Below are 27408 nucleotides of genomic sequence, written 5' to 3'. Positions count from 1 at the left end.
TGCTTCAGGGCCTGAGCTACAGGCAGTTCGATTTGGGTATGTCATTTTAGGCGAAAATTTAAAAAAAGGGGGCAATCCCTAAGAAGTTTCAAGAACACATATTTACAACGATGGTCTAGGAACAGTAGTACCTTGATCAGTGTCAGAACAACAATTTTTACCTTGTCAGCTCGGGATTCGATCTAGCAACCTTTCGGTTACTGGCTCAATGCTCTAACCACTAGGCTACCTGCCTCCCCGTAAAATGAACCCGGGCCACTGCGGTGAGAGCGCCGAATCCTAACCATTAGACTACCAGGGAAAGCTGATGGCCGAATGGTAAAGAACATATAGCCGCCCGAGAGCACCCTTACCTGCCGATCTATAAATTATGTCTCCGTAATCTAGCATGGGTAGGATGGTCATCTGAATCAGGGTTAGTTTTGCAGCTGGGGCGAAAGAGGAGCAATTACGATAGAGGAAACCAAGTCTAGATTTAACTTTAGCCTGCAGCTTTGATATGTACTGAGAGAAGGACAGTGCACCGTCTAGCCATACTCCCAAGTACTTGTATGAGGTGACTACATCAACCTCTAAACCCTCAGAGGTAGTAATCACACCTGTGGGGAGAAGGGCATTCTTCTTACCAAACCACATAACCTTTGTTTTGGAGGTGTTCAGAACTAGGTTAAAGAAAGCTTGTTGGACACTAAGAAAGCTTTGTTGTAGAGTATTTAACTCAAAATCCAGGGAGGGGCCAGCTGAGTATAAGGCTGTATTTGATCTTTTCCAGAGGAAGCACACCTGATTCAACTTGTCAACCAATTAGATGACTCAGATATGCTTGTTCAGGGCTAAAACAAAAGTGTGAAAAGTCAGGTGAGACCATTCTAGCTAATGAGAGGGCAGATACCTGTGTGAACAACCACAAGGGTCCTTTCTATCCGGGATCCTTGGGACGTACCTAACCAATTGAAGTTGAAATTTAAAATGGTTAAAGTACCGGTTATGGTTAAGGTAAGGGATAGGGTGGGGTTTAGGGTATGTCGCAAGGATCCCGGATAGCACTAACAGCACAACTCTGAAATAAAGTGTTTTTTCTCAAAGATACCGGGATGTCACGTGTCCTACCTATATCAGTACATTCGTAACAACCTACGCATTACAAAACTTATATCCGATGAAATAAACTAATGTAGCAAATAAGCTTTTATATCTTTGTTGAGCAAACCCATTTACCTCCATACAAAAACTAATCGCGTGGTGAGTAGAAAAAACGCCAACCACTGGAGAAGACAGATTTTGGGCAGTTATCCCTCTATCCCTCTCGCTTTACCTTGTATATCCCTCTATCCCTCTATCCCTCTCGCTTCACCTCATCTACCCCTCTTTCCCTCTCGCTTTACCTCTTCTCTCCCTCTCGCTTCACCTCTATCCCTCTAGCTTTACCTCGTCTATCCCTCTATCCCTCTCGCTTCACCTCGTCTATCCCTCTATCCCTCTCGCTTCACCTCGTCTATCCCTCTATCCCTCTCGCTTCACCTCGTCCATCCCTCTATCCCTCTCGCTTCACCTCGTCTATCCCTCTATCCCCCTCGCTTCACCTCGTCTATCCCTCTATCCCTCTCGCTTCACCTCGTCTATCCCTCTATCCCTCTCGACTTCACCTCGTCTATCCCTCTATCCCTCTCGCTTCACCTCGTCTATCCCTCTATCCCTCTCGCTTCACCTCGTCTATCCCTCTATCCCTCTCGCTTCACCTCGTCTATCCCTCTATCCCTCTATCCCTCTCGCTTCACCTCGTCTATCCCTCTATCCCTCTCGCTTCACCTTGTCCTCTGTTTAAACCAATGCAAACACATAAACAAAACCTTGTCCTCTCTATTTAAACCAATGCAAACACATGAACAAAACCTAACCCCTACAGTGTTGAGTGCAGCTAGATTTTGTTCAGCTGCTCTGTTTCAAAACAGACACCATACAACATGACGCCGATCTTCATAAACAACAACATGGGTGGGTGAGAACGGTGGTAGGTAAAACTTAAACACACGGCAGTGTTGGTCTGTAATTAAACCCGACAGGAACCAACATTACAAGTCAAGAGGGAAAATCCACAGCGGAAGCTTTCTCCTGTAGCACTCTTTATAGACACTGAATACAGACACGCTCTGTTAAATATCACATTTAATGTGAGACTGAGCAGCCAACCAGAGGGCAGGTGGGAAGAAGTCCTGTATTAAACCCCAAGTGGAATCAATCCTGACAGATTAGTGCATACACCGAGAGAGAGAGACGGCCCCATCCTGACCGTGAGCGACGCCTCAGCACCCCGCTGCCACGGACCCCCACAGTCAGGGGTCAGACATTAGCATTCCCTCACCCGCCACATCTATTATTCACTGATCACTAATTCTACAGGGTGCCAGCGGAGCAGGTGGACACTGCCATGATAGTGAGGAGCATGGGGTCTATTCATTAATGTACACCGTAGCAAAATGTTTTGCAACAGAAAACAAAAACAAGTGTTCTTATTGGACAAGTTCAGGTAGTCCTTCCCTGTAGCAAATAATCTGGTTAAAATGTCGTTCGCTGCACACTATCTTGTGGTAAGAATAAAGCCTACGTGAGGTGTGTGAATTCCTCATATCCTCTCTCAGGTGTTGCTCATTAATTCAATAAAATACTTGACAAACTTTTTGAAAACCTAGATCTATTCTCAATTATTATAATCCAATATTTCCCCAATATATTTATTCAGTATATTTTATAAATTACAGTATATGCATGCACTGTGTGAATCAGCAGAATGTTTGTACTGTGTTGAAATCCTCACTCCTTACAGAAATCCGAAACCACACTGAAAATGACAGCGGATAAGCTGACGGAGAAATTCCTCTAGCTGCTAATTCCAGACCAGTGACGTCGCTGACCAAGACATTGTGAAACCCGAGTTGACCAGATCAAACTATGTATTTTAAAATACCATGTTAGCTCTCTGTTAAACATAATGTTCAACAAGAGTAAACTCAGCAAAAAAAGAAACGTCCTCTCACTGTCAACTGCGTTTATTTTCAGCAAATTTAACATGTGTAAATATTTGTATGAACATAACAAGATTCAACAAAGACATAAACTGAACAAGTTCCACACACATATGACTAACAGAGATGGAATCATGTGCCCCTGAACAAAGGGGGGTGTCAAAATAAATTGAAAGTAACAGTCAGTATCTGGTGTGGCCACCAGCTGCATTAGATACTGAAGTGCATCTCCTCCTCATGGACTGCACCAGATTTGCTGTAAGATGTTACCCCACTCTTGCACCAAGGCACCTGCAAGTTCCCGGACACTTCTGAGAGGAATGGCCCTAGCCTTCACCCTCCGATCCAACAGGTCCCAGACATGCTCAATGGGATTGAGATCCAGGCTCTTTGCTGGCCATGGCAGAACACTGACATTCCTGTCTTGTAGGAAATCACTCACAGAGCGAGCAGTATGGCTGGTGGCATTGTCATGCTGGAGGGTCATGTCAGGATGAGCGCCTGCAGGAAGGGTACCACATGAGGGAGGAGGATGTCTTCCCTGTAACGCACAGAGTTGAGATTGCCTGCAATGACAACAAGCTCAGTCCAGTGACACACCGCCCCAGACCATGACGGACCCCCACCTACAAATCGATCCCGCTCCAAAGTACAGGCCTCGGTGGATCGCTCATTCCTTCGACAATAAACGTGAATCCGACCATCACCCCTGGTGAGACAAAACCATGACTCGTCAGTGAAGAGCACTTTTTGCCAGTCCTGTCTGGTCCAGCGTCGGTGAATTTGTGCCCATAGGTGACGTTGTTGCCGGTGATGTCTGGTGAGGACCTGCCTAACAGGCCTACATGCCCTCATTCCAGCCTCTCTCAGACTATTGCGGACAGTCTGAGCACTGATGAAGGGATTGTGCGTTCCTGGTGTAACTCGGCAGTTGTTGTATGTCCCGCAGGTGTGATGTTCAGATGTACCGATCCTGTGCAGGTGTTGTTACATGTGGTCTGCCACTGTGAGGATGATCAGCTGTCCGTCCAGTCTCCCTGTAGCGCTGTCTTAGGCGTCTCACAGTACGGACATTGCAATTTATTGCCCTGGCCACATCTGCAGTCCTCATGCCTCCTTGCAGCATGCCTAAGGCACGTTCACGCAGATGAGCAGGGACCCTGGGCATCTTTCTTTTGGTGTTTTTCAGAGTCAGCAGAAAGGCCTCTTTAGTGTTTTCATAATTGTGACTTTAATTGCCTACCGTCTGTAAGCTGTTAGTGTCTTAGCGACCATTCCGCAGGTGCATGTTCATTAATTGTTTATGGTTCATTGAACAAGCATTGGCAACAGTGTTGAAAATGAAGATCTACGAATTATCTTTGAAAGACAGGGTACTGAAAAAGGGACATTTCTTTGTTGTTGCCCGAGTTTAGTTTTCAACGGTGAGCTCTATAATTACCGGTTGCAGTGACGACCTGAGGAATCCTCCCATGTCGACCAATCTAATGTATGACCAGTTTTGGGCCCAACGATTGTATGTGAATTGGCAGCCTCTAAGACATGTATCTTGACATTTAGTTTCAAGGCGTTTGTTGAAGCGCAAACCCGTACACCGAAGTGTATTGCAATAGTATTGGATCTGCGTAACCTGTTAAATGATTCATTGAGTTTACTCATCACTCCTCTATACATCTGAATTCGATACTTAAATCTTACGTTTTGGAGCTAGAAACATATTTGCATACAGTTTTTGGGAGATTTCAACACTAGCACTCACTTTCATGACCACATAACCATACATTTCAATGTATCTTTTCTTGTAGCTCTAAACCATTGCCCCTCATTCTGAATTTTACTGATCATTCAACATTTACGCGTACACACTTACAGTAGCCCACATCAACTTTTACATTGTTCTGCATCTATATGTTCTGCTTCTACAATTGAACATCCAAACATTTAGGTCATTACCGGATTTAGTTCTACATACAGCTAATTCTAGGAATCATTAAAACTCGTTTTTCAACCACTCCACAAATGTCTCCTTAACAAACTATAGCTTTGGCAAGTCGGTTATGACATCTACCTGGTGCATGACACAAGTCATTTTTCCAAAAATTGTTTACAGACAGATTATTTCACTCACTGTATCACAATTCCAGTGGGTCAGAAGTTTACATACACTAAGTTGACTGTGCCTTTAAACAGCTTGGAAAATTCCAGAAAATTATGTCATGGCTTTAGAAGCTTCTGATTGACATAATTTGAGTCAATTGGAGGTGTACCTGTGGATGTATTTCAAGGCCTACCTTCAAACTCAGTGCATCTTTGGATGATGTCATGGGAAAATCAAAAGAAATCAGCCAAGACCTCAGAAGAAAAATTGACCTCCACAAGTCTGGTTCATCCTTGGGAGCAATTTCCAAACGCCTGAAGGTACCACGTTCATCTGTACAAACAATAGTACGCAGGTATAAACACAATGGGACCACGCAGCCATCATACCGCTCAGGAAGGAGACGCATTCTGTCTCCTAGAGATGAACGTACTTTTGTGCGAAAAGTGCAAATCAATCCCAGAACAACAGCAAAGGACCTTGTGAAGATGCTGGAGGAAACCGGTACAAACGTATCTAAATCCACAGTAAATCGAGTCCTATATCGACATAAGCTGAAAGGCCGCTCAGCAAGGAAGAAGCCACTGCTCAAAAACCGCCATAAAAAAGTCAGACTACGTTTTGCAACTGCACATGGAGACAAAGATCATACTTTTTGGAGAAATGTCCTCTGGTCTGATGAAACAAAAATAGAACTGTTTGGCCATAATGACCATCGTTATGTTTGAAGGAAAAAGGGGAACACTTGCAAGCAGAAGAAGCCATCCCAACCGTGAAGCACAGGGGTGGCCGCTTCATGTTGTGTGGGTGCTCTGCTGCAGTAGGGACTGGTGCACTTCACAAAATATATGGCTTTGTGAGGAAGGAAAATTTGGTGGAGAATATTGAAGCAACATCTCAAGACATCAGTCAGGAAGTTAAAGCTTGGTCACAAATGGGTCTTCCAAATGGACAATGACCCCAAGCATACTTCCAAAGTTGTGGCAAAATGGCTGAAGGACAACAAAGCCAAGGTATTGGAGTGGCCATCACAAAGCCCTGACCTCAATCCTATAGAAAATGTGTGGGTAGAACTGAAAAAGAATGTGCGAGCAAGGAGGCCTGGAAAACCTGACTCAGTTCCACCAGCTCTGTCAGGAGGATTGGGCCAAAATTCACCCAACTTATTGTGGGAAGCTTGTGAAGGCCACCCAAAACGTTTGACCCAAGTTAAACAATTTAAAGGCAATGCTACCAAATACTAATTGGGTGTATGTAAACTTCTGACCCACTGGGAATGTGATGAAAGAAATAAAAGCTGAAATAAATCATTCTCTCACCTATTATTCTGACATTTCACATTCTTAAAATAAAGTGGTGATCCTAACTGACCTAAGACAGGGAATTTTTAAAAGGATTAAATTTCAGGAATTGTGAAAAACTGAGTTTAAATGTACTTGGCTTAGGTGCATGTAAACGTCAGACTTCAACTGTAAATGTGGCTAGTGGCTACAGTATGCAACAATTACATAACATCTAGGACCCGATTCAATCTTTATTGTGGAAATTCAGCGTTACAGCGCGATTAAAATGCAGTGTCTGCGTTAGCAGTAAATGCTGCATATGTCAGCTCAATCAGAAATGACCTTTCAATTTCGAGCACACAATCTGTAATGCTTCGGCGATACCGATTGAATAGAGCCCCAAGTTTTGGGATTGTATTGACTTTAGAGCGATAGAACATCTGCAGCTTCCACAAAGAGCTTACATATTGCTTTGACAAATATGACCTTTTCCAATTATCATTATGAGAAATACTGTATTATTGTAATTTCTTCCCAAATGTAAGGTTGTTGCTATCTGTGTCATTAAATCTAGTGTGCCAACACTAAACATAGGCTTGGACATGAACACTGAGAGTCAAGGGTCAGAACTGAAATGTTAATCAGTGAAATAAAAACAACCTGCATGTGTAGCTTGCAAGGCAAACGCAAAGCAGAGGTAAACAAATCAAATTGTATTTGTCACATGCTCGGTACCGAATACAATGAAATGCTTACTTATAAGCCCTTAACCAACAATGCAGCTTGAAGAAATTAGAGTTAAGAAAATATTTACTAAGTAAACTAAAGTAAAAAATGTATAATCATTTCATAAAGTATCACAATAAAATAACAATAATGAGGCTACATACAGGGGGAACCAGTACCGAGACATGAGACATGTGCAGGGGTACAGGTTAGGTAATTTGTACATGTAGGTAGGGGTAAAGTGACTATGCATAGATAATAAAAAGTAAAAACAAAGGTGTGGGAGGAGGTCAATGCAATTAGTCTGGGTGGCCATTTGATTAATTGTTCAGCAGTCTTATGGCTTGGGGGTAAGAGCTGCTAAGGAGCCTTTTGGACCTAGACTTGGCACTCTGATACAACTTGCCATGCGTCTTCTTTGGGCTTTCCTCTGACATCGCCTAGTATATAGGTCCGGGATGGCAGGAAGCTTGGGCACAGTGATGTACTGGGCTGTACGCACTACACTCTGTAGTGTCTTGACCGTAAGTGCCGAGGAGGTGCCATACCAGGCGATGATGCAACAGGTCAGGATGCTCTCGATGGTGCAGCTGAATAACCTTTTGAGGATCTGAGGACCTACGACAAATCTTTTCAGTATCCTGAGGGGGAAAAGGCCCTCTTAAACGGCTTTCTTGGTGTGTCTTTCTTGGACCATGATAGTTTGTTGGTGGTATGGACACAAAGAACTTGAAACTCTCAAACCGCTCCACTTCAGCCCCGTTGATGTGAATGGGGGTGTGTTCATTGTCGGTGATCAGAACTACCAACGTTGTGTCATCTGCAAACTTAATGATGGTGTTGGAGTTGTGCCTGGCCACGCAGTCGTGGGTGAAAAGGGAGTACAGGAGTGGACTAAGCACACACCCCACGTGTTGCGGATCAGCGTGGAAGACATGTTGTTGCTACCCTTACAACCTAGGGTGGTCCGTCAGGAAGTCCAGGATCCAGTTGCAGAGGGAGGTGTTTAGTCCCCGGGTCCTTAGCTTAGTGATGAGCTTTGTGGGCACTATTGTGTTGAACGCTATGCTGTAGTCAATTAACAGCATTCTCACATAGGTGTTTCTTTTGTCCAGGTGGGAAAAGTCAGTGTGGTGTGTGATTGAGATTGCGTCATCTGTAGATCTATTGGGGCGGTATGCGAATTGGAATGGGTCTAGGGTTTCCGGGATGATGGTGTTGATGTGAACCATGACCAGCCTTTCAAAGCACCTGATGGCTACCAACGAGAGTGCTACGGGGCGGTAGTCATTTAGGTAGGTTACCTTCGCTTTCTTTGGCACAAGGACTATGGTGGTCTGCTTGAAACATGTAGGAATTACAGACTCGGTCAGGGAGAGGTTGAAAATGTCAGTGAAGACACTCCGCGAATGCTCTGAACACGTCCTGGTAATGTGTCTGGCCCTGCAGCATTGTGAATGTCCAGAACAGCTGGTTCTCTCATGCATGATTAAGCGTTGCTTGACTCAAAGCGAGCATAAAAGGCATTTAGCCCATCTGATAGGCTCACGTCACTGGGCAGCTCGCAGCTGGGTTTCCCTTTGTAGTCGTAATAGTTTGCAAGCCCCGCCACATCCATCGAGCATCAGAGACGGTGTAGTAGGATTCTATCTTAGTCCTGTATCGACACTTTTCCTGTTTGATGGTTCGTCTGGGAGCACAGCGGGATTACTTATAAGCGTCCAGATTAGTTTCCCGCTCTTTGAAAGTGGCAGCTCTAGCCTTTAGCTCCATGGCTTCTGGTTGGGATATGTACGTAGGGTCACTCTGGGGAAGATGTCATTAATGCACTTATTGATGAAGCTGGTGACTGAGGTGGTATACTCCTCAATGCCATTGGATGAATCCCGGAACATATTCCAGCCTGTGCTAGGAAAACAGTCCTATAGCGTAGCATCCGCGTCATCTGACCACTTCCGTATTGAGCGAGTCACTGGTACTTCCTGTTTTAATTTTTGCTTGTAAGCAGGAATCAGGAGGATATAATGGTTATGGTTCGATTTGCCAAATGGAGGGCGAGGGAGAGCTTTGGTGGTCTAGAGTTTTTTCCCCCTTTAGTTGCACATGTGACATGCTGGTAGAAATGAGGTAAAACGGATTAAAATGTGCCTGCATTAAAGTCCCTGGCCACTAGGATCGCTGTTCTGGATGAGCATTTTCTTGTTTGCTTATGGCCTGATACAGCTCGTTGAGTGCGGTCTTAGTCCAGAATCAGTTTGTGGTGGTAAATAGACGACTACAAAAAAATATAGCTGAAAACTCTCTTTGTAGGTATGGTCTACAGCTTATCATGAGGTACTCAACCTCAGGCCAGTAATACCTATAGACATCATGCACCAGCTGTTATTGACAAATAGACACACACCCCCACCCCTCATGTTACCGGACATAGTTGTTCTGTCCTGCCGATCCACAGAAAACCCAGCCAACTGTATATTATTTGTGTCGTAGTTCAGCCACGACTAGGTGCAAAATAAGATAGTCTAGGATAGTCTCGAGCGGAGCTCATCCAGTTTATTCTCCAGTGATTGCACGTTGGCTAATGGAACGAATAGTAGTGGCAGGTCACTCACTGACAAATTCTCACAAGGCACCCTGATCTGAACCCCTGTATTTCCTTATTTTCTTCATGCGAATGACGGGGATTTGGGCCTTGTCCAGGAGCAACAATATATCCTTCACATCAGACTCATAGAAAAATCTTTGTCCAGTTCAAGGTGAGTCATCACTGTTCTGATTTCCAGAAGCTCTTTTGAGTCATAAGAGACAGTAGCATCAACATTGTGTACAAATAAGTTACAAACAATGCGAAAAAACATACAAAATCGCACAATTGGTAAAATGGCAGCCACCCCCTCAGGCGCCATTCTTTATTGAGGATGTTCAAATGGAGAGTGACACTGCTAATAAACCAATCAAGAACATCACTTGCAACTTGGTCAGAGCAGCAAGGCCTTATGGGGTGTGAAGTATTTTTGGTGGCAGACATTTTGAGCTACCCCCTTAATAGGGAGGCAGGCAGTTGAAAGAAGTTTGCTCCAACCAAGTTCACCTTTCTCCAGGGGCACTATGACCAGACCTGGTCTTGCTGGAAGGCCATATAATCATACTGACACAGGAAGTGTCAGACAATCAGTAAAACCACAGTGAAAACTGAAATAAAAAGGATCTTGGTCAGCTAGCAACTGCAAAAAGCAGGTGTAGAAAAAAGGTTGACTTGTCTATCTTGGCAATAGGGCCAGCTCTGGCTGTATGGCTGTCACACACCTGTATCAAGTCTAATTGGAGAGTCACAACCTCAAACAGTGAAGCCTTATGCAAAAGTATTTAGGAGTAACATTTCCCTGATTGTGGCACAATACACGCAACTATATGTCACCTCTTACCTCTATCAATGAAGTGTTTACCACTACTGTAAAAAGTGTATTGACAATTTTACAGGTCTGGTTCCAATTCCTCTGCTGAATTAAAGGGAATCCACCCCAACGGTCAATTAAATAAAGATGGTGGCTCAAAAGGTTAGTTAAGTGCTCAAACTTTCTCAATGGAGCGTTACAAAGAAACACAGGGGCCAATTGGGATGTCGTAATAGGAGGGGCGGGGGGTACTAGGTGAGGGTCTATTTTTCTTCTCCCTCTCTCCAGAATTCACTTATCCAAAAATCCCTTCCTCTGCTTACTGATAACAACAAGAACGGGCCTTGGGAGCTTAGTGCAGTGGCAAATCCCATCCTATAGAGCACGTGCCAATACACTCAGCGGCTCGGCGGGGATTAGGAACGGCGCATTCCAGGTTTCTTCACAGGCAGGGGCATTGCGGAATTACTTTAATTTGTTTCATTTGAAATAAACTGCCCAGACACTAGTGAGTTCAATTTTATGGCTGACCTATCAACAGTGTTATCCAATCACTGTGTTAGAAGACAGCTAGGGAGGGGGAATATGTGTGTGTGTGTCTCTCTCTCTGTGTGTGTGCGTGTGTGCTTTTTTGCATGTACAGTGCCTTGAAAAAGTATTCATCCCACTTGGCGTTTTTCCTATTTTGTTGCATTACAACCTGTAATTTAAATTGATTTTTATTTGGATTTCATGTAATGGACTTACTCAAAATAGTCCAAATTGGTGAAGTGAAATTTAAAAAAATAACATGTTTAAAAAAATTATAAAAAATTAAAAACGGAAAAGTTTTGAATATTCACCCCCCTTTGCTATGAAGCCCCTAAATAAGATCTGGTGCAACCAATTACCTTCAGAAGTCACATAATTAGTTAAATAAAGTCCACATGTGTGCAATCTAAGTGTCACATGATCTGTCACATTATCTCAGTAGATATACACCTATTCTGAAAGGCCCCAGAGTCTGCAACACCACGCATCAAGGGGCACCACCAAGCAAGCGGCACCATGAAGACCAAGGAGCTCTCCAAACAGGTCAGGGACAAAGTTGTGGAGAATTACAGATCAGGGTTGAGTTATAAAAAAATATCCAAAACTTTGAACATCCTACAGAGCACCATTAAATCCATTATTAAAAAATGGAAAGAATATGGCACCACAACAAACCATCCACCAAAACTCACAAGGTGGCAAGGAGGGCATTAATCAGAGAGGCAACAACGAGACCAAAGATAACCCTGACGGAGCTGCAAATCTGCACAGCAGAGATTGGAGCATCTGTCCATAGGACCACTTAAAGTCATACACTCCGCAGAGCTGGACTTTACGGAAGAGTGGCCAGAAAAAATAAATTGCTTAAAGAAAAAAAGGCATGTGGTAGACTCCCCAAACATATGGAAGAAGGTACTCTGGTCAGATGAGACAAAAATGTTGCTTTTTGGCCATCAAGGAAAACGCTATGTCTGGCGCAAACCTAACACCTCTGATCACCCTGAGAATACCATCCCCAGAACAGCAATGTTTTTCCATCGGCAGGGACTGGGAAACTGGTCAGAATTGCAGGAATGATGGATGACGCTAAATACAGGGAAATTCTTGAGGGAAACCTGTTTCAGTCTTCCAAAGATTTGAGAATGGGACGGATGTTCACCTTCCAGCAGGACAATGACCCTAAGCATACTGCTAAAGCAACACTCGAGTGGAATAGTTATGCATGCTCAAGATTTCAGTTTTTTTGTCTTTATTTCTTGTTTCTTTCCCAATATAAAATATTTTGCATCTTCAATGTAGTAGGCATGTTGTATAAATCAAATGATACACACTCCCGAAAAATACATTTTAATTCCAGGCTGTAAGGCAACAAAATAGGAAAAATGCCAAGGGGGTGAATACTTTCGCAAGCCACTGTATGTGTATGTCTCTGTGTGAGTGTGTGTGTCGTTCTGTCTCTGTGTGAGTATGTCTGTCTGTGAACGACAAAAAGAAAAGAGTGAGAGAGAGGTGTGTGTTTGCTCGCTCCTCTTATTATGCATGTTTGATTCTAATAACTCAGCTCTATGCAGAAGTATAATAGAAGTGACAAGCGGAGCACTGCACCAGGAAAAGCCGCTCGAGGAACAAAGGCTCTCGGGGCCGCCCCGGATTACTGAGAGAGAGGGGGGGGGGGGGAGAGAAAAACAGAGAGAGAGAAAAGGGAAGAGTGAGAGGGAGAGAAAGCAAGTTAAATAAAGCCTTGTTCACGCTGGAGACGCCACACAATGGCGGTGTAATAATTGTCGTGCAGTCAAATTAACAAAAAATATCCTTTGCCTCACACCTGTAGTGTCAGAATGTGTTGCACATCAGTGTGAACAGAGAGAGAGAGAGAGAGAGAGAGAGAGAGAGAGAGAGAGAGAGAGAGAGAGAGAGAGAGAGAGAGAGGGCTAACTTAGTGGTTTCTGTGTGTTTGACACAAAGAGAGACCCACTGGGCGCAGACGCCAGTTAAACGTCTAGTTTTGATTTACATTTGGTTGAGTTGTCAACTATTGTGAATTCAACGTGAAATCATGCAAACATTTCACCCTTTCATTGGATTGAGGTTCAAAGTTCAGTGAAACAAAATCTGGAGAAAAAAAACATAATTCCTTACATTGATAACACTTTGCAAATCCAATCAGTTTTCCACATTGATTCAACATCATCACATTGATTTTTTTGGTTGAAATTATGTGATTGATTGAACCATTTTTTCCCCAGTGGGGAGTAGATAACCTCGCGTCAGCGTTGTGTGTGCTGCCTGATAACCTACACATGAAAGGAACAGTGGGTGTGAACCTGGACATGCTCGCCATGTCAGCTCACACTGAGAAGACACAGAAGATGGCTGATCACCTTTCTTCTGGTCTATTCTAATAACAACACATGCTGTGGTGTGCCAATTGGTACTTCCTTCACATTAACGTGAGAAGGTAAATAGGGTTTACCGTGACTTGACAGGCCAGGGCGAGTGGACAGGACACCTGTGGCTAGGCTAACCACATCTTTTATGTGTGTGTGTGTGCCTATGTGAAAATGTGAGTGTATGTGTTTGTGTGTGTGTGTACAGTATACAGTAAGTATGTATCGCCTATGAGCTAATATACTGTATGTGTGTGTATGTGAGTGTGTGCATGCGTGCGTGTGTATATGCGTGCGTGCATGTGTGTGTGTGAGTGTGATAGCAAGCATGTGTACATATCATGTGCATGTCTACATTTCTAAATGAATAGCACCCATTTATGTCAAGTGGCATCCATTTTCAACATGTGACTCAGGAGCATGCACCTCAAACTTACTAGCAGCAGGAGGTATAGCCCACTCACACAGTTGCAAAGAACATAAAGACACTTGTTAAACTCTGTGTGAACGCGCTTGCGCTCAGATGGCCCTCGCTGCAGGGGGTCGTGGGTGTGTGTGTGCTCGTGTGTGAGCCACGGGACACTCAGTGGGACGACTCAGTGGGATTCGATGAGACCCAACTGTCCCCACTTCTCACCCTGGCAAAACAGGCGCCGGACCCCCTGCCGGAACCCCTACCAATCTCCCTGAACAATGGCTGTCTGTGCTCCCAAAAGTACAGTACTGTGCCTGCCTTATGGCCAAAGTTAGGTGTTATAATCATGGAGTTTGACACAACCGTTCTCTTTGTTTATTTTCCACTCCTTTCAACTTTTTGACGGCTTCGTTTGGAGAGAGACGTGGTGGTGGTGTGTGCTCCGTACAGCAGACATCGTCATTTCCGTTATCGTCATTTCCGGTCACAACTTGTAGACTTGTTTCCGTGCTGCTGTGAGATTTGTTGTTACCATTTTTTTGCTACTTGCCAACTTTATGGTTTTATATGTTTTATTTTTCCCTCGCTTGACTGTTTTCATTCAACTTTTTCACCCCGGACGCTTTATCTGGACATGGTTCTACAGGACCTTCACCAGCCGAAGCTATGTAGTAACAGTAACATTATGCCTTCTAATTGCATTCGCTGTACTCATAATATCCAGGAGAATGATCACCTTAAGGCGAGGATAGCTGTGCTGCAAGCCCAGCTTCAGACGCAATTGTCATTTAAGTGTAGGAAAGGATGAAACAGCGTCTGTGCCACCAGTAAGTAAAGATAGTAGTATAAATCCCCTCGCATGGTCCCCGCAGCCGGACAATTTTCTGGTGCTCTTCCATGATGTCCCAAGAAGGTGCGTCACTTGAGTGGGTTGGGTCACTGACGCGATCTTCCTGTCTGGGTTGGCGCCCCCCTCGGGATAGCGCAGTGGGGGAGATCTTCGTGGGCTATACTCTGTCTTGTCTCAGGGTAGTAGGTTAGTGGATGAAGATATCCCTCTTGTGGTGTGGGGGCTGTGCATTGGCAAAGTAGGTGGGGTTATATACTGCCTGTTGGTCCTGTCCAGGGGTGTCGTCGGACAGGGCCGCAGTGTATCCCGACCCCTCCTGTCTCAGCCTCCAGTATTTATGCTGCAATAGTTTATGTGCCGGGGGGCTAGGGTTAATCTGTTATACAGTGGGGCAAAAAAGTATTTAGTCAGCCACCAATTGTGCAAGTTCTCCCACTTAAAAATATGAGAGAGGCCTGTAATTTTCATCATAGGTACACTTCAACTATGACAGACAAAATGAGGGGAAAAAATCCCGAAAATCACATTCTAGGATTTTTAATGAATTTATTTGCAAATTATGGTGGAAAATAAGTATTTGGTCACCTACAAACAAGCAAGATTTCTGGCTCTCACAGACCTTTGTGCTCCACTCGTTACCTGTATTAATGGCACCTGTTTGAACTTGTTATCAGTATAAAAGACAACTGTCCACAACCTCAAACAGTCACACTCCAAACTCCACTATGGCCAAGACCATATTTTTAAGTGGGAGAACTTGCACAATTGGTGGCTGACTAAATACTTTTTTGCCCCACTGTATCTGGAGTACTTCTCCTGTCTTATGTCCTGTGTGAATTTAATTATGCCTCTAATTCTCTCTCTTTCTCTCTCTCTACTCTCGGAGGACCTGAGCCCTAAGACTATGCCTCAGGACTACCTAGCCGGATGACTCCTTTATGTCCCCAGACCACCTGGCCGTGCCGCTGCTCAAGTTTCAACTGTTCTGCCTGCGGCTATGGAACCCTGACCTGTTCACTGGACGTGCTACCTTGTCCCGGACCTGCTGTTTTTGGACTCTCTCTCTATAGCACCTGCTGTCTCTAACTCTGAATGTTTGGCTATAAAAGCCAACTGACATTTACTTCAGAGATGCTGACCTGTTGCACCCTCTACAACCACTGTGATTATTATTATCTGAACCTGCTGGTCATCTATGAACGTTTGAACATCTTGGCCATGTTCTGTTATAATCTCCACCCGGCACAGCCAGAAGAGGACTGGCCACCGCTCAGATACTGGTTCCTCTCTCGGTTTCTTCCTAGATTCTGGCCTTTCTCTGGAGTTTTTCCTAGCCACCGTGCTTCTACATCTGAATTGCTTGCTGTTTGGGGTTTTAGGCTGGTTTTCTGTACAGCATTTTGTGACATCGGCTGATGTAAAAAGGGCTTCATAAATACATTTGATTGATTGTGTGTGTTTATGAGTCTCTCTCTCTCTGACGAAGGCTTCCTAGCAGCAGTAGACCTCTCAGGATGAGGGGCGGCATGAGACCAAACCTTTTCCTACCACCCGGTACTCCACAATCCCTTCACCATGCACCAACCCCAACCGCCAACCACTCTCCCTGCTGTAGCGGTGGCAAGCACTGATACCCTTTAATGTACTTTAAGCAGGGCCCCGGTGTACAAATAATACATGGGGAAAAAATGCTAATGTGCGCAAAGCCCAAAGCCCCGGTGATCGCTGGCGCCATCCAGGCTTGGCACGTGTCATGTGTGAGTTCCCAGTAATATCGGAGGGGGGATACGATAATTGCCACAGTTTCATTTGCGCTCGCAATTTTACACCTGTCTCTCCTCCAGAGTGGGATCGTGCTTTAATCATTTCAAAACAATCAAATTAGGCTGTGATCATTTCAAAACAATCAAATTAGGCTGTGATCTTTAGGCTATGTACTTTTCGTTTACCGTATGATGGAATCCTGTGATATTGAAATCATACAATAGTGGCGTTTATCCAGCGAAGAACTCACTGGGAATTTATATTATGTTGAACATGAGAGAAACTGAAGTGGTGCAAGAGCTTTAGGTAATGAAAGGGAAAGCCGACTTGCAATATGACACACTACAACAATATCTTTTTCACATTACTGAGCATGAGCTAAAATGAGCCAAGCCTAGATTTACTGGGCTGACCTGGTTACGAATCCACCAGTTGCTGGAACTGTGCAGGGAAGGACAATGTGAAAGATAAATACCTGAGCCAGCACAGCACAGTTCGAGTCAATACGATAGTGTGCACAAGTGACTCACCCTGGCGCTCTGTCCGGCGATGAGCTGGTCGTCCTCTGTCTGGACACTGGTCCTGCTGCGGGCGTCGTAGTCCTCCTGCTCAAAGTCTGAGTCATCCTCCAGCTCTTCAGGTGTCTACAGAGAATGGGGGGGGGGTGTAGAGGGAAAATAAAGAGAGAGAGAGAGAGAGAGAAGGAGAAAGTATTAGGGAGAGAAGGGAAAGGTGTGTGTGGGTGATGAGAAGAGAAATTAAAGAATAGTAGATGTAGGCGAGAGAGAGAAAGAGAGAGCGATATAAAGAGAGAGAGAGAGAGAGAGAGAGCGATATAAAGAGAGAGAGAGAGAAAGAGAGAGCGATATAAAGAGAGAGAGAGAGAGAGAGAGATAATAAAACATGATGGCTATTAGGTCAACAGCTGCAGTGTCACACGACACAGATATTTAATACATCAGTCCTCAGACACATCTCTATCTCCACACTCCCTCTACTGTACGTCTCCCTCGCACACTTCTCCTTCTGCGTCCTGGGTTGAGTCTGTTCTTAGTCAGAGTCTGAGTGCAGATAGGCCTTCCCGTCACGTGAGGGGCGGCTGGTGGGAGATGTCACATTTTCTTTTTTTTTATATGCTTGCTCTGATTTCAAGTCCCTTGCATCATTGTTTTTAAGAAGTCTCGGTGGTGGTTTACACCACGCACCATAAGAGCACTATAAAGCTCGCTGAAATAGTGGGATCAAACGGCACAAAGGGTAAAGGGCGGGGAGGGTAAAATGGCCTCAAGAGATTCCGTGATTTTTTTTTTCTTCTTCAATCTTCAACTTGCGTCTAACTGCTATCTCACTGCGAGACAGGGTGGGGATGTGACAGATGTTCTCGACTGGCAGGACTGGCAGGGACGAATCAGTTCATGCGTTCGGCCAATTAAGAGCAGGGATCTGGGGCGGCTTTCCGGGCCAATCGGGAGGCAGTTAGCTGAAGAGAAGAGTGGGATGAGTGGCTCAGTCGCCCATCTGTCTGTTTGTCAACAATGTTTGTCAACAATATCATCCCGGCAACACTGTAAACATCGTCTATACCGTCCTCATCTCCAGACATAACAACCTCCTCTACAATCTGAAGAGGCCACTAGTCCAAAAAGCTGGTTTTATTGAAAACAGCTTTGGAGACGCTTCTCTCGAAGACAAACCGATTTCTCACAAACCCACCACACGAAACATGAAGACGTTACATTTATGCGTGTCTACACGATACAAAGGCAGGAAGGATAACAGACTCTATATCCGACAAATGTCAATATCTCGCACATCTATTCTTCGTGTGGTGCATAGAGGAAGACGAGGAGAAGATGGTAATGTGAGTGCGTTCCAAATGAATGGGAGATGGCGCTCGTGTACAGTGATTGTTTAACGAGCTCCTGACAAATTTTGTGTGTTTTTACGCGCTGATCTGAACCTTTTTTTTTTTTATCTTTTTTTTTTACATGTTTTTTGCCATCGTTTCCATTGACCAATCGTTACTCATTGTATATCTATTATTACTTCCATTACTAAGTGTTTTACTTTTATATCATTTCTCTATTCTTTTTTTTCTTCTTCATTGTTGGGAAGGGCCCATAAGTAAGCGTTTCACTGTTAGTCCACAGCTGTTGTTTACAAAGCATGTGAGGAATACAATACAATACATTTTATTTGATGGCAGCCCATTCCCTATAGGGTGCGTGACTTTTGACCGCAGCACTATGAGCCCTGATCAAAAGTAGTGCACTATAAAGGGAATAGGGTGCCATTTGAGACGCATCCTGGGTGAGGTTTGACTTGCATGCACCTCCCGCAGCTTAATCATTTCCCCTTTGTTCCCAGAAGAACGGATATGTGCTCCCTTTGTGTGTGGAAATGAGTGTGAACATTGAAGCCTTGTTTTAGTTGAATTGCGTGGCACGTTCCATTTTCTGGAAGGGACATATAGCAGATGTCTGCGGACGTGTGTGTGTGTGTGTGTGTGTGTGTGTGTGTGTGTGTGTGTGTGTGTGTGTGTGTGTGTGTGTGTGTGTGTGTGTGTACGCAAGTGTGTGTGTACGCAAGTGTGTGTGTGTGTGTGTGTGTGTGTGTGTGTGTGTGTGTGTGTGTACGTGAGTGTGTTTGTAATGCTATTTTATTAACGCTCTACACACCCAACCATACTCAACTTCAGAAATTAACACCGTGAAGAATTGCCCCCATAATCCCTTGCTGTTGTAGGCTACAACTAGGCCCTGCCAGCAGGTTCTAAAGAAATCCTTTTCTAAAGAAATCCATGTACACCAGTTTACATGGGAGCAACAACAAAAACGCACAACTCAAAAACATCCTTCAGACGTTTCATATGAAAGGCTACACATTGTATTACGGAAGTTAGGCTACACAACGACGACGAGAAATCATAGATAGTCCTCCAAGTCTCCAAGAGTAATTGAACTTGGAAATAGATTATGAGGCTGGTGGGTTCGTCTCGGTCCGTTCAAAGCCCCTGTTTTACATGATTTACCAACATCAAATTATTTCCCCGTAATTAGATTTTTCTCGCCACTGCACTGGGAAATTTTCCAGCAGTCCAAAGTAGAATAAATTAATTTGCACGGTGGTGTTGAAGAGAAAAAAAAATGCAAGACAAACACCATCTAGTAGGCTTACCATGCTGGATACAGGCTTTTTTTGTAACATCAATACAAAGTTCAAGGAACTAGCCTTACAGTATTATGTTATAAGTATACAAGTCTTGTCAGAGCCAGAATAGGGTAGCAGCCTAATTCCATTTTCTTAGCACCCCCCTGGCCAGGAAGCTAGTCTATCTCAGGGCCCTACCCCTAATCCATCTCCTTTATGCTGAGTGGCAACCAGAGAGGCATCAGGTACTATTTTTAGAGTCTGGTATGACTCGACCAGGTATTGAACCTCTAACCTTGCAATCTCAGGGTGGATACTGTAACCACAAGGCCACTGAGGTGGTCTATTCCTACCAGCCCTAAAGTCGTATGTCATGTTACACTGCACCATAAGGTTTCGTATGAAGCGTGAAGTTCTTTGTAATTTAATTTCCATGTAATTTCATTTCTCATACCGTGACATCCAATCAGGGAGATTGTTTGTGATTCATCTTGGGAAAATGAACGTTCCATGTGACCTCACGCAGGGCACATTCTTGGAATTGGATAATAATGAGAAAGAAAATGAGAAAATAAGGTGAATCCCAATGTACACTTGGTCTTGTATTGATGTCAATGGGAGAATAAGTGTGTCTTCAGATGGCACCCATGTTCCAATATAGTGCACAACTTTTTATGGGCCCTGGTCAAAAGTAGTGCCCTAATAATGGGAATAGCCGGTGTAATTTGGTACGGAGTCTGTTCCCAGCATGCTTTGAGAAGCGTGAGAGGAGGAAATGAGGAAGTGGACATACCCTGATCATAAGAACGGCTTTCCGTATGTCACGCACGCCGTCGTAGACCAGGCGGGACGCGTCGATGAACTCGTTCTCCTCGAAGGGCTGTGGGGGGTTTGTGCTCAGCGCCTCAATGGCCACCTCCACTTGTTCAGCGAAACGGGGCATGACTGGAAGAAGGGATAGAGAGAGAGGGAGGAAAAGGGAGAGAAATAAAGAACAATGAGAATGGCGACCAGAACTTACTTGACTCAGGTGCACTCACTTAATTTATTTAAACATTTTAGGCAACATGTCCTACTAGAATGTTTCACCGTGTGCCTTCCTCTGTGTGTGTGTGTGTGTGTGTGTGTGTGTGTGTGTGTGTGTGTGTGTGTGTGTGTGTGTGTGTGTGTGTGTGTGTGTGTGTGTGTGTGTGTGTGTGTATGAGAGAGATAAGGATAAACAAAGGTGAAAAATAAGAGAAATTTTAAAAAAAAACATCCCTTAAAAGTTTCTTTCCCCCTGGGGGACGGGCACATTGATTTGAGAGAGGTGGAATACCACAAAAGACAATTGTGTGTGTGTGTGTCAAAGTAAAACAACGTGTGTGTGTGTTCTATTCTCAAACCAAGGACACACACTCTGCGTGTCAAACACATCTTCTGAAGCGGGGGTCCCAGACTCTGTCAATCTAAAAAAGACGAGATGTCACCAGAAATCTGGCACCACAGGGATGGGGCGCCCGAGCGCCCTTTGCACGGCAATTAGCCGTTTCACCTTAGCTACACTACCCGGGGGGCGGATGTCTGTCAGCCTATCACTGCGTGAGTGCTAGGCTGCTAATGTGCTAGCTTTGGTTGGCAGCCATTCACCTATTAGTGTGTCAGTTTTAGCATGCTAAGGCGCGAGCTATGGTTGACAGGCACTCAAGTTAACAGGCTGAAAATTCATTGCCAAAACAAAAGGCTGCAAAACAGAAAGTTGCTTACTCCGACAAAAACAATGACTGGCATTTAGCGGGAATATTAGTTTGGCAAGCGTTGCCAACGGAGCATCTGTATGTTCTTTGTGCGTTCACAGAAGGGGTGTTGAATTTGAGTAAACGCCAGGGTAACCGTGCCAAATATATTCATGTTGAATGGGACAGCTACATAATCATCTTCAGATGACTCGTGATGATCTGATGCAGGCAATGTTTAAAGGTCCAATGCAGCCATTTTTATCTCAATATCAAATACTTTCTGGGTAACAATTCAGTACCTTACTGTGATGTTTTGAATTAAAATGGTAAAAAAATAAACTAAAATAGCTTCTTAGCTAAGAGCAATTTCTCAAGCAAGAATTTTGCTAGGACTGTCTGGAAGTGGTCTGAGTGGGGAGGGGAAAACGGAAAACTAGCTGTTATTGGCATAAAGTTTTGGAACTCTCTTACCTATTGGTCTATTAACTAATTTACCACTTGGTGATGTCAACAAACAGGCCAAAGCTCCAATCGCACCAAAACAGGCTTTTCAAACAGCTCCTACACTAAAAGACCATTATCATAATTTTCACAATTTCAACAGTATTTTTCCAACCTCATAGGAAAGCGTGTTTTTGACTGCACTGGGCCTTTAATAATTGTTTTAATGCTGTGGTTCTGCTTGAGCAGTAACAGCTAAATCAATGGGTTACGGTTAAACTACCTGACTGAGAGAACAAACTGAGAGAACAAAACAATATTTAGGTGGATTGACACGACCTTGTTTGACCCAGTCTTGTGTTATTGAATTGAGCCATGATTAGAGCCGGCCTGTTCCCATTTTCACTGTCAAGTGGACACCAGGGACACACGCATAGCACACACACACACACACACACACACACACACAAAATCACACGCACGCAGACACACACACACAGTACCCGATCCGTGTGGATGTCGTGCCGCATTCACAATTTCAGATTCAGCAGCAAGCACCTCGGTCTACAGCTTGTACTCATTATCTCTCTACACTGAGTCGTCGTCCCATTCCAGAGGAGAAAAGGGGGCCAGTACAACAAGACGAGAGGCACTCGCAAAAAGCTTCTGACGCATAAAGACAATACCAAAAACCTGACATAATATTCTCTGAGCGGCTGTTGAAATACATTTCAGAGAGGCATGATAAAACAAATACAATCAGAGGGATGGAATTGGAGAGGGGGTTGAATTTGGGCTCCGGATCACTGGTGAAGAAGAAGAAGAGGAAGAAGAGGAAGAAGAAGAAGAAGAAGAAGAAGAAGAAGAAGAAGAAGAAGAAGAAGAAGAAGAAGAAGAAGAAGAAGAAGAAGAAGAAGAAGAAGAAGAAGAAGAAGAAAATGCACGTCTAATGAGAATGCTGGAAGGGAGGGTGAAAACAATTAATGGAGGAGGGGGAGAAAAACGACAACAATAACAAAGATTTAATGTGCTAGTGGATATGCCCCTGAATCCCCCGACAAACACACTGTGTGATATTATTGGAATTCTACTCTCTCTCTCTCTTCTCTGTGCACCGTGAAGTGGCGAAAATCAATTAGAAGCTTAAGCCAGAAAGGTAAATAAGAAAAAATACACAAACGTATGTATAAAAAACACTGGGGCTGGTTATTACACAACAAACATAAAAGGTGCTCCAAAAACTGTTTTAATTTTTCTTCTCTCAAGTTATTTTAGTTTATTTTTACATTTCAGTTTAATCCACTTACTGGATAAGCGTAAAATAGTCTATTGGGAATTTTGTGCAGGTCTAGGGTTTTTAAATAAATGTTCTCCGAGACGCTTAATGAGGAATGTTGCTGATGGTAATGGGGCAATTTCACTCATTCCGGTTGAGAAATGATAAAGGGAATTAGACGTGACCACGTTTCTCCCTCTTCCTAAACCCAACTATATAATCAAGAGAGAAGTCATGAAAGTACAATGAATGAAATGAAAGCTTAAATATTTGGTAAAGTTCTTTGTGGCACCACGCAGCCAACAAAGACATCCTCGAGGCCTAAGATCACACAGGGACAGCTCCGCTCGCATTGTGACATAATAGGCTCCTCATAGGAAAACAAAAAACACTTCCCACTTCCGCAACAAACAAACAAAACGGCAGTAAATCGCAGAGCGCACCATTAACCTTCAAACCGGAGCCGTCACTGTGATTTGTGTTTTCGCCTCTTGGAAGGGAGGGAACAGAGGGAGGAAATGGAGTGAGCGAGTGCATTGCCAAGTCTGACCGGAAGTATCTCCAGCCCACACCCACCGCTCTCTCTCTCCATCAGAAACATGCACGCATACAAGTACACACACATGCACACACACACACACACACACACACACACACACACACACACACACACACACACACACACACACACACACACCTTTTTGATTTAGCTGCTGCTGAGACTTCTTCCTACAAGTCTCTCTATGGGCGGTCTAGTTCGCCCCAACCTCAGCTAAACTGTCTCGCCTCGCTGTACATCCTATACTGCTGATTCCTACTCCAATACACGAGTCAGCTTTTACTCGATACCACCCACCCACTGCTGCTGAAGAAGCTTCTCACCTCCTCTCTCTCTTTCTTTCTACCCCTCCTCTTTCCTTTTCTCTCCTCTCTTTCCCTCTATCGAAAACCCCCCATTCCATCATCATAACAACGGAGAGAGAGAGAGAGAGTGACTCATTTCAAAACACTGTGTCTGTGTAGTGTGGGAAACACCTGGGCAGGGTGATACAACTTGGTGGCCATTTAGGAGCTGGTGTACTGTAAATTGGCACAGCTGACAAGATTCTTGACTTAGCTATCACACTCTCCAGTCCTCTCCTGTGTAATGTCATTCCATCAGTTGCTTTTGGTTGGAAAACAGAATGTAACCTGTGCTAGAACTGACATAGGCCTATCTGCCATTCAATACATTATGACATGACTTTTAGTGTGTGTGTGTGTGTGTGTGTGTGCGTGAGTAATTACTCTCCCATATTGTAGACATGCATGACCAAACCTTGAGGAAATTCAATTTCCAGCAACATGCGTAATGACTAGGGTTGCGATCTTTCAATAAATTCCCTGGTTTTCCCCAGGGAATTTATGACATTTTAGTAATTTAGCAGACGCTATCACCCAAGGCGACTACAGGAAAAATGAGGGTTAAGTGCCTTGGTTAAGAGCACATCGATAGACTTTTCACCTAGTTGGCTCGGAGATTCGAACCATCGACCTTTCGGTTATTGGCCCAACACTAGGCCATATATCAGCTTTTTAATCTACCTTCTCTGGGAAAAACCTTAATGATCAAGTTGAAAAATAAAAATACAATTCTGGGGCTGAAGATTAGTTTAAATGCAGGTGGAGAGAGAGAGGAGAAATACAGAGAGAGAGAGAGAGAGAGAGATAACCCCTTTCCTATGAGGCTATTGATTTACACCCCCTCCTTCAAGGGCAAGCCTCAATCCCCAGGTCTGTGTGTGTGAAGTAGAATGTCTGTCAGGAATCTATGGCTCAGCTTAATAGAGTTGTGCAGTCTGCCTGTGTGTGAGTGTCTTTCTATGTGTGTGTGTGTGTGTGTTTGTGTGTGTGTTGTGTGTCTGTGTCTTTCTGTGTGCGTGTGAGTGTCTTTCTGTGTGTGTGTGTGTGTGTCTTTCTATGTGTGTGTGCGTCTGTGTGTGTGTTGTGTATCTGTGTCTTTCTGTGTGTGTGTGTGTGTGTGTGTGTGTGTGTGTGTGTGTGTGTGTGTGTGTGTGTGTGTGTGTGTGTGTGTGTGTGTGTGTGTGTGTGTGTGTGTGTGTGTGTGTGTGTTTGTGCACATTGGCGGCACATGTGTATGTGCCCAGCCCGACTGCCTGTACTATCCCAAACTATAAATCTAACCGGGCCAATACGTGTCAGGGGTCAAAAGTGAGACACTTGTAATAAGCAGAGCGGGTTGGACAGCTTGACCATTTGACACCTGTCAAAGGGGAGGTGAGTGACAGCATCTAGCGTTGAGTGGCGATGACATGCTAATAGCACATAGAGATGCATAGGCACAAAGCTCACACAAACACATACGCATGGAGACACACAGGCAAGCATGAATATGCACATGCACGCAGACACACCTAGACTTGGGCTGGCTTCTCTGGAGGACCTCAGCCAGGCAGGTCAGAAGCTGATGGACACACACACTAGCTGGCAGTCCTACAACAAACACAAACACACACCACACACACCTGGCTTTAGTTTACACAAAGTGCAACACTGGCCCAGGACACCACCTGTTCAGTCCTCCTCCACTGGCTCCTCTCCTCTCCTCTCGCTCTCCTCTCATCCATTTTATATCCGTTTTTCTTTTCCCCCCTTCACCTCCACGTCTCACTGTCTCTCCGCCAGATTTCAGGAGGCACCAATTTAGCCTCTGACAGAGCAGGCCCCAGGCCAAAACATGCCACAATGCCACCTAAAGTAGAGATTAGTCTGTTGCCATATGTGTTTGCATGTGTGTTTGCATGTGTGTGTGTGTGTGTGTGTGTGTGTGTGTGTGTGTGTGTGTGTGTGCGCTGTCACACTGCAGTGGACATGTGCAGTCAGGTGGACAGGGCCTTCCAATTACAGCAAGATTTTGTCACGAACGGTGCCCAATTTTCTTTTTGTTTACTCCTTTTGACCAGGGCCCATGGTTAACAGTAGTGCACTATATAGGAATAGGATGCCATTTTGGACACATTCCAGGTGTTGCAGTGGAACAGTCAGTAGTTTGACAACTCCATGTGGTGGCTTTTATTTCCTTGTATTCTTTTAGACAGGGAGGGAGATCCTTTGAAATCAGGGAATTAACACGAATAGTGTGATCCAACGTGCTAAGCCCAGATTGATTAAGGGCTCAATTCAATCAGAACCACTTTATCCGGCATCCGCAAAGCGGTTGTTATCGCGGTGTCGGATGTGGAACTGCGTTCGAGCTGGGAAATCCAAATGTGGCTCCCGGCATTATACCTTAAGCGGACATTGCCTTTGGCTGCATGGAGTCGCATTAAAATGAAATCCAATGCAGTCTTGTATACAAGTTTGAACACTAGAATGTGAGATGTGATCTACACATAGATGAGGCTGATCGAAACCTCCATTATTTTGTAGCCTACACTTTCTTGTTCTTTCTCGTTCTGAACTGGGACGGGTGTGGGCTTCCTGACAATGATCAAGAGCTGCTTACCGATTTGACAGCTCCAACGCAGTAACATCTGCCAAAACATCAGCTACGCGGGTGTCGGCTATTGCCGGTTAACCCTTGATCTGATTTAATCTCGCCCTAAAATCACGATAACCACGGGGTAGCAAACTGTCCAATTCGCATGCTTCACACTTATGCAATTTTAAGGATACCGGGTCAACCAAGGACGAAACTTGATTTATTCTTAGCTTTGGAAGTAAAAAGAAGAAGAAAAGGCTAAACATAAGAGTAAACAAATGGATAGAGGCGGAAGGTATTACCTGTGGTCCAACCCTAGCCTCGTCCTAGCACACTGGTCTTGCAAGGTTATATAAAATAGCTTTCACTATCTTTGCAAGCTCAGTGTGGTAGCACGAGGCTAGTCCACCCCTAGAGATGAGTATCAAACCTGACCCCATTCCTCCTTCCTCACCCTGGCAGCCCCATCCTGCCATCATTCGTTTCCTCCATCTTTCCCATTACAAGTCATTTAGCAGGGTGGGAAATCCATTGCTGCTCTGGTTATTTCCCCTCTGCCGGGATAATGAAAGAGACCATCAGCATTACGCGAGTGCCCCTCGCCGCCGGAGGCGATAAGTCACAAACAAGCATTAAACAAGTCACACACGGTGCCATCGGGGCCAGCTGTGCTAGGCTAGCCCTGTTGTTTACACACACAGAACAGAACAGAGGAACCTATGGCCTGGCTTCCTGGACCAAGATTAAGCCTAGGCCTGGAAATTGTTCTTTGGAGATTCACCATAAAAAGTGCATGAGTCCAGGACACTATCTGGAATGGACTGTGTGTTTGCCCAGACAGACTGCATGTACTACCCCAAGCTATAAATC

At 44.5% G+C, this 27408-nt stretch overlaps 1 protein-coding gene across 3 annotated transcripts in view; it reads right to left on the bottom strand.

The window, feature by feature from the left end:
• The window catches only part of LOC135507809 (catenin alpha-2), a 679445-nt gene that overhangs the window by 32618 nt on the left and 619419 nt on the right, over positions 1–27408 (bottom strand). For all 3 annotated transcript variants that reach the window (XM_064927473.1, XM_064927474.1, XM_064927475.1), the window contains exons 13-14: positions 20416–20567; positions 17003–17116 (exon numbers count right to left, since the gene is read on the bottom strand). In XM_064927473.1, the coding sequence (XP_064783545.1) occupies positions 17003–17116; positions 20416–20567 (266 nt within the window). The remainder of the gene's footprint in view (positions 1–17002; positions 17117–20415; positions 20568–27408) is intronic.

Source organism: Oncorhynchus masou, chromosome 21 (genome assembly GCF_036934945.1).
Source record: "Oncorhynchus masou masou isolate Uvic2021 chromosome 21, UVic_Omas_1.1, whole genome shotgun sequence".
Lineage (NCBI taxonomy): Eukaryota > Metazoa > Chordata > Actinopteri > Salmoniformes > Salmonidae > Oncorhynchus > Oncorhynchus masou.
Note: the sequence above shows the minus strand (reverse complement) of the source record. Positions and strands in the feature narration are given on the sequence as shown.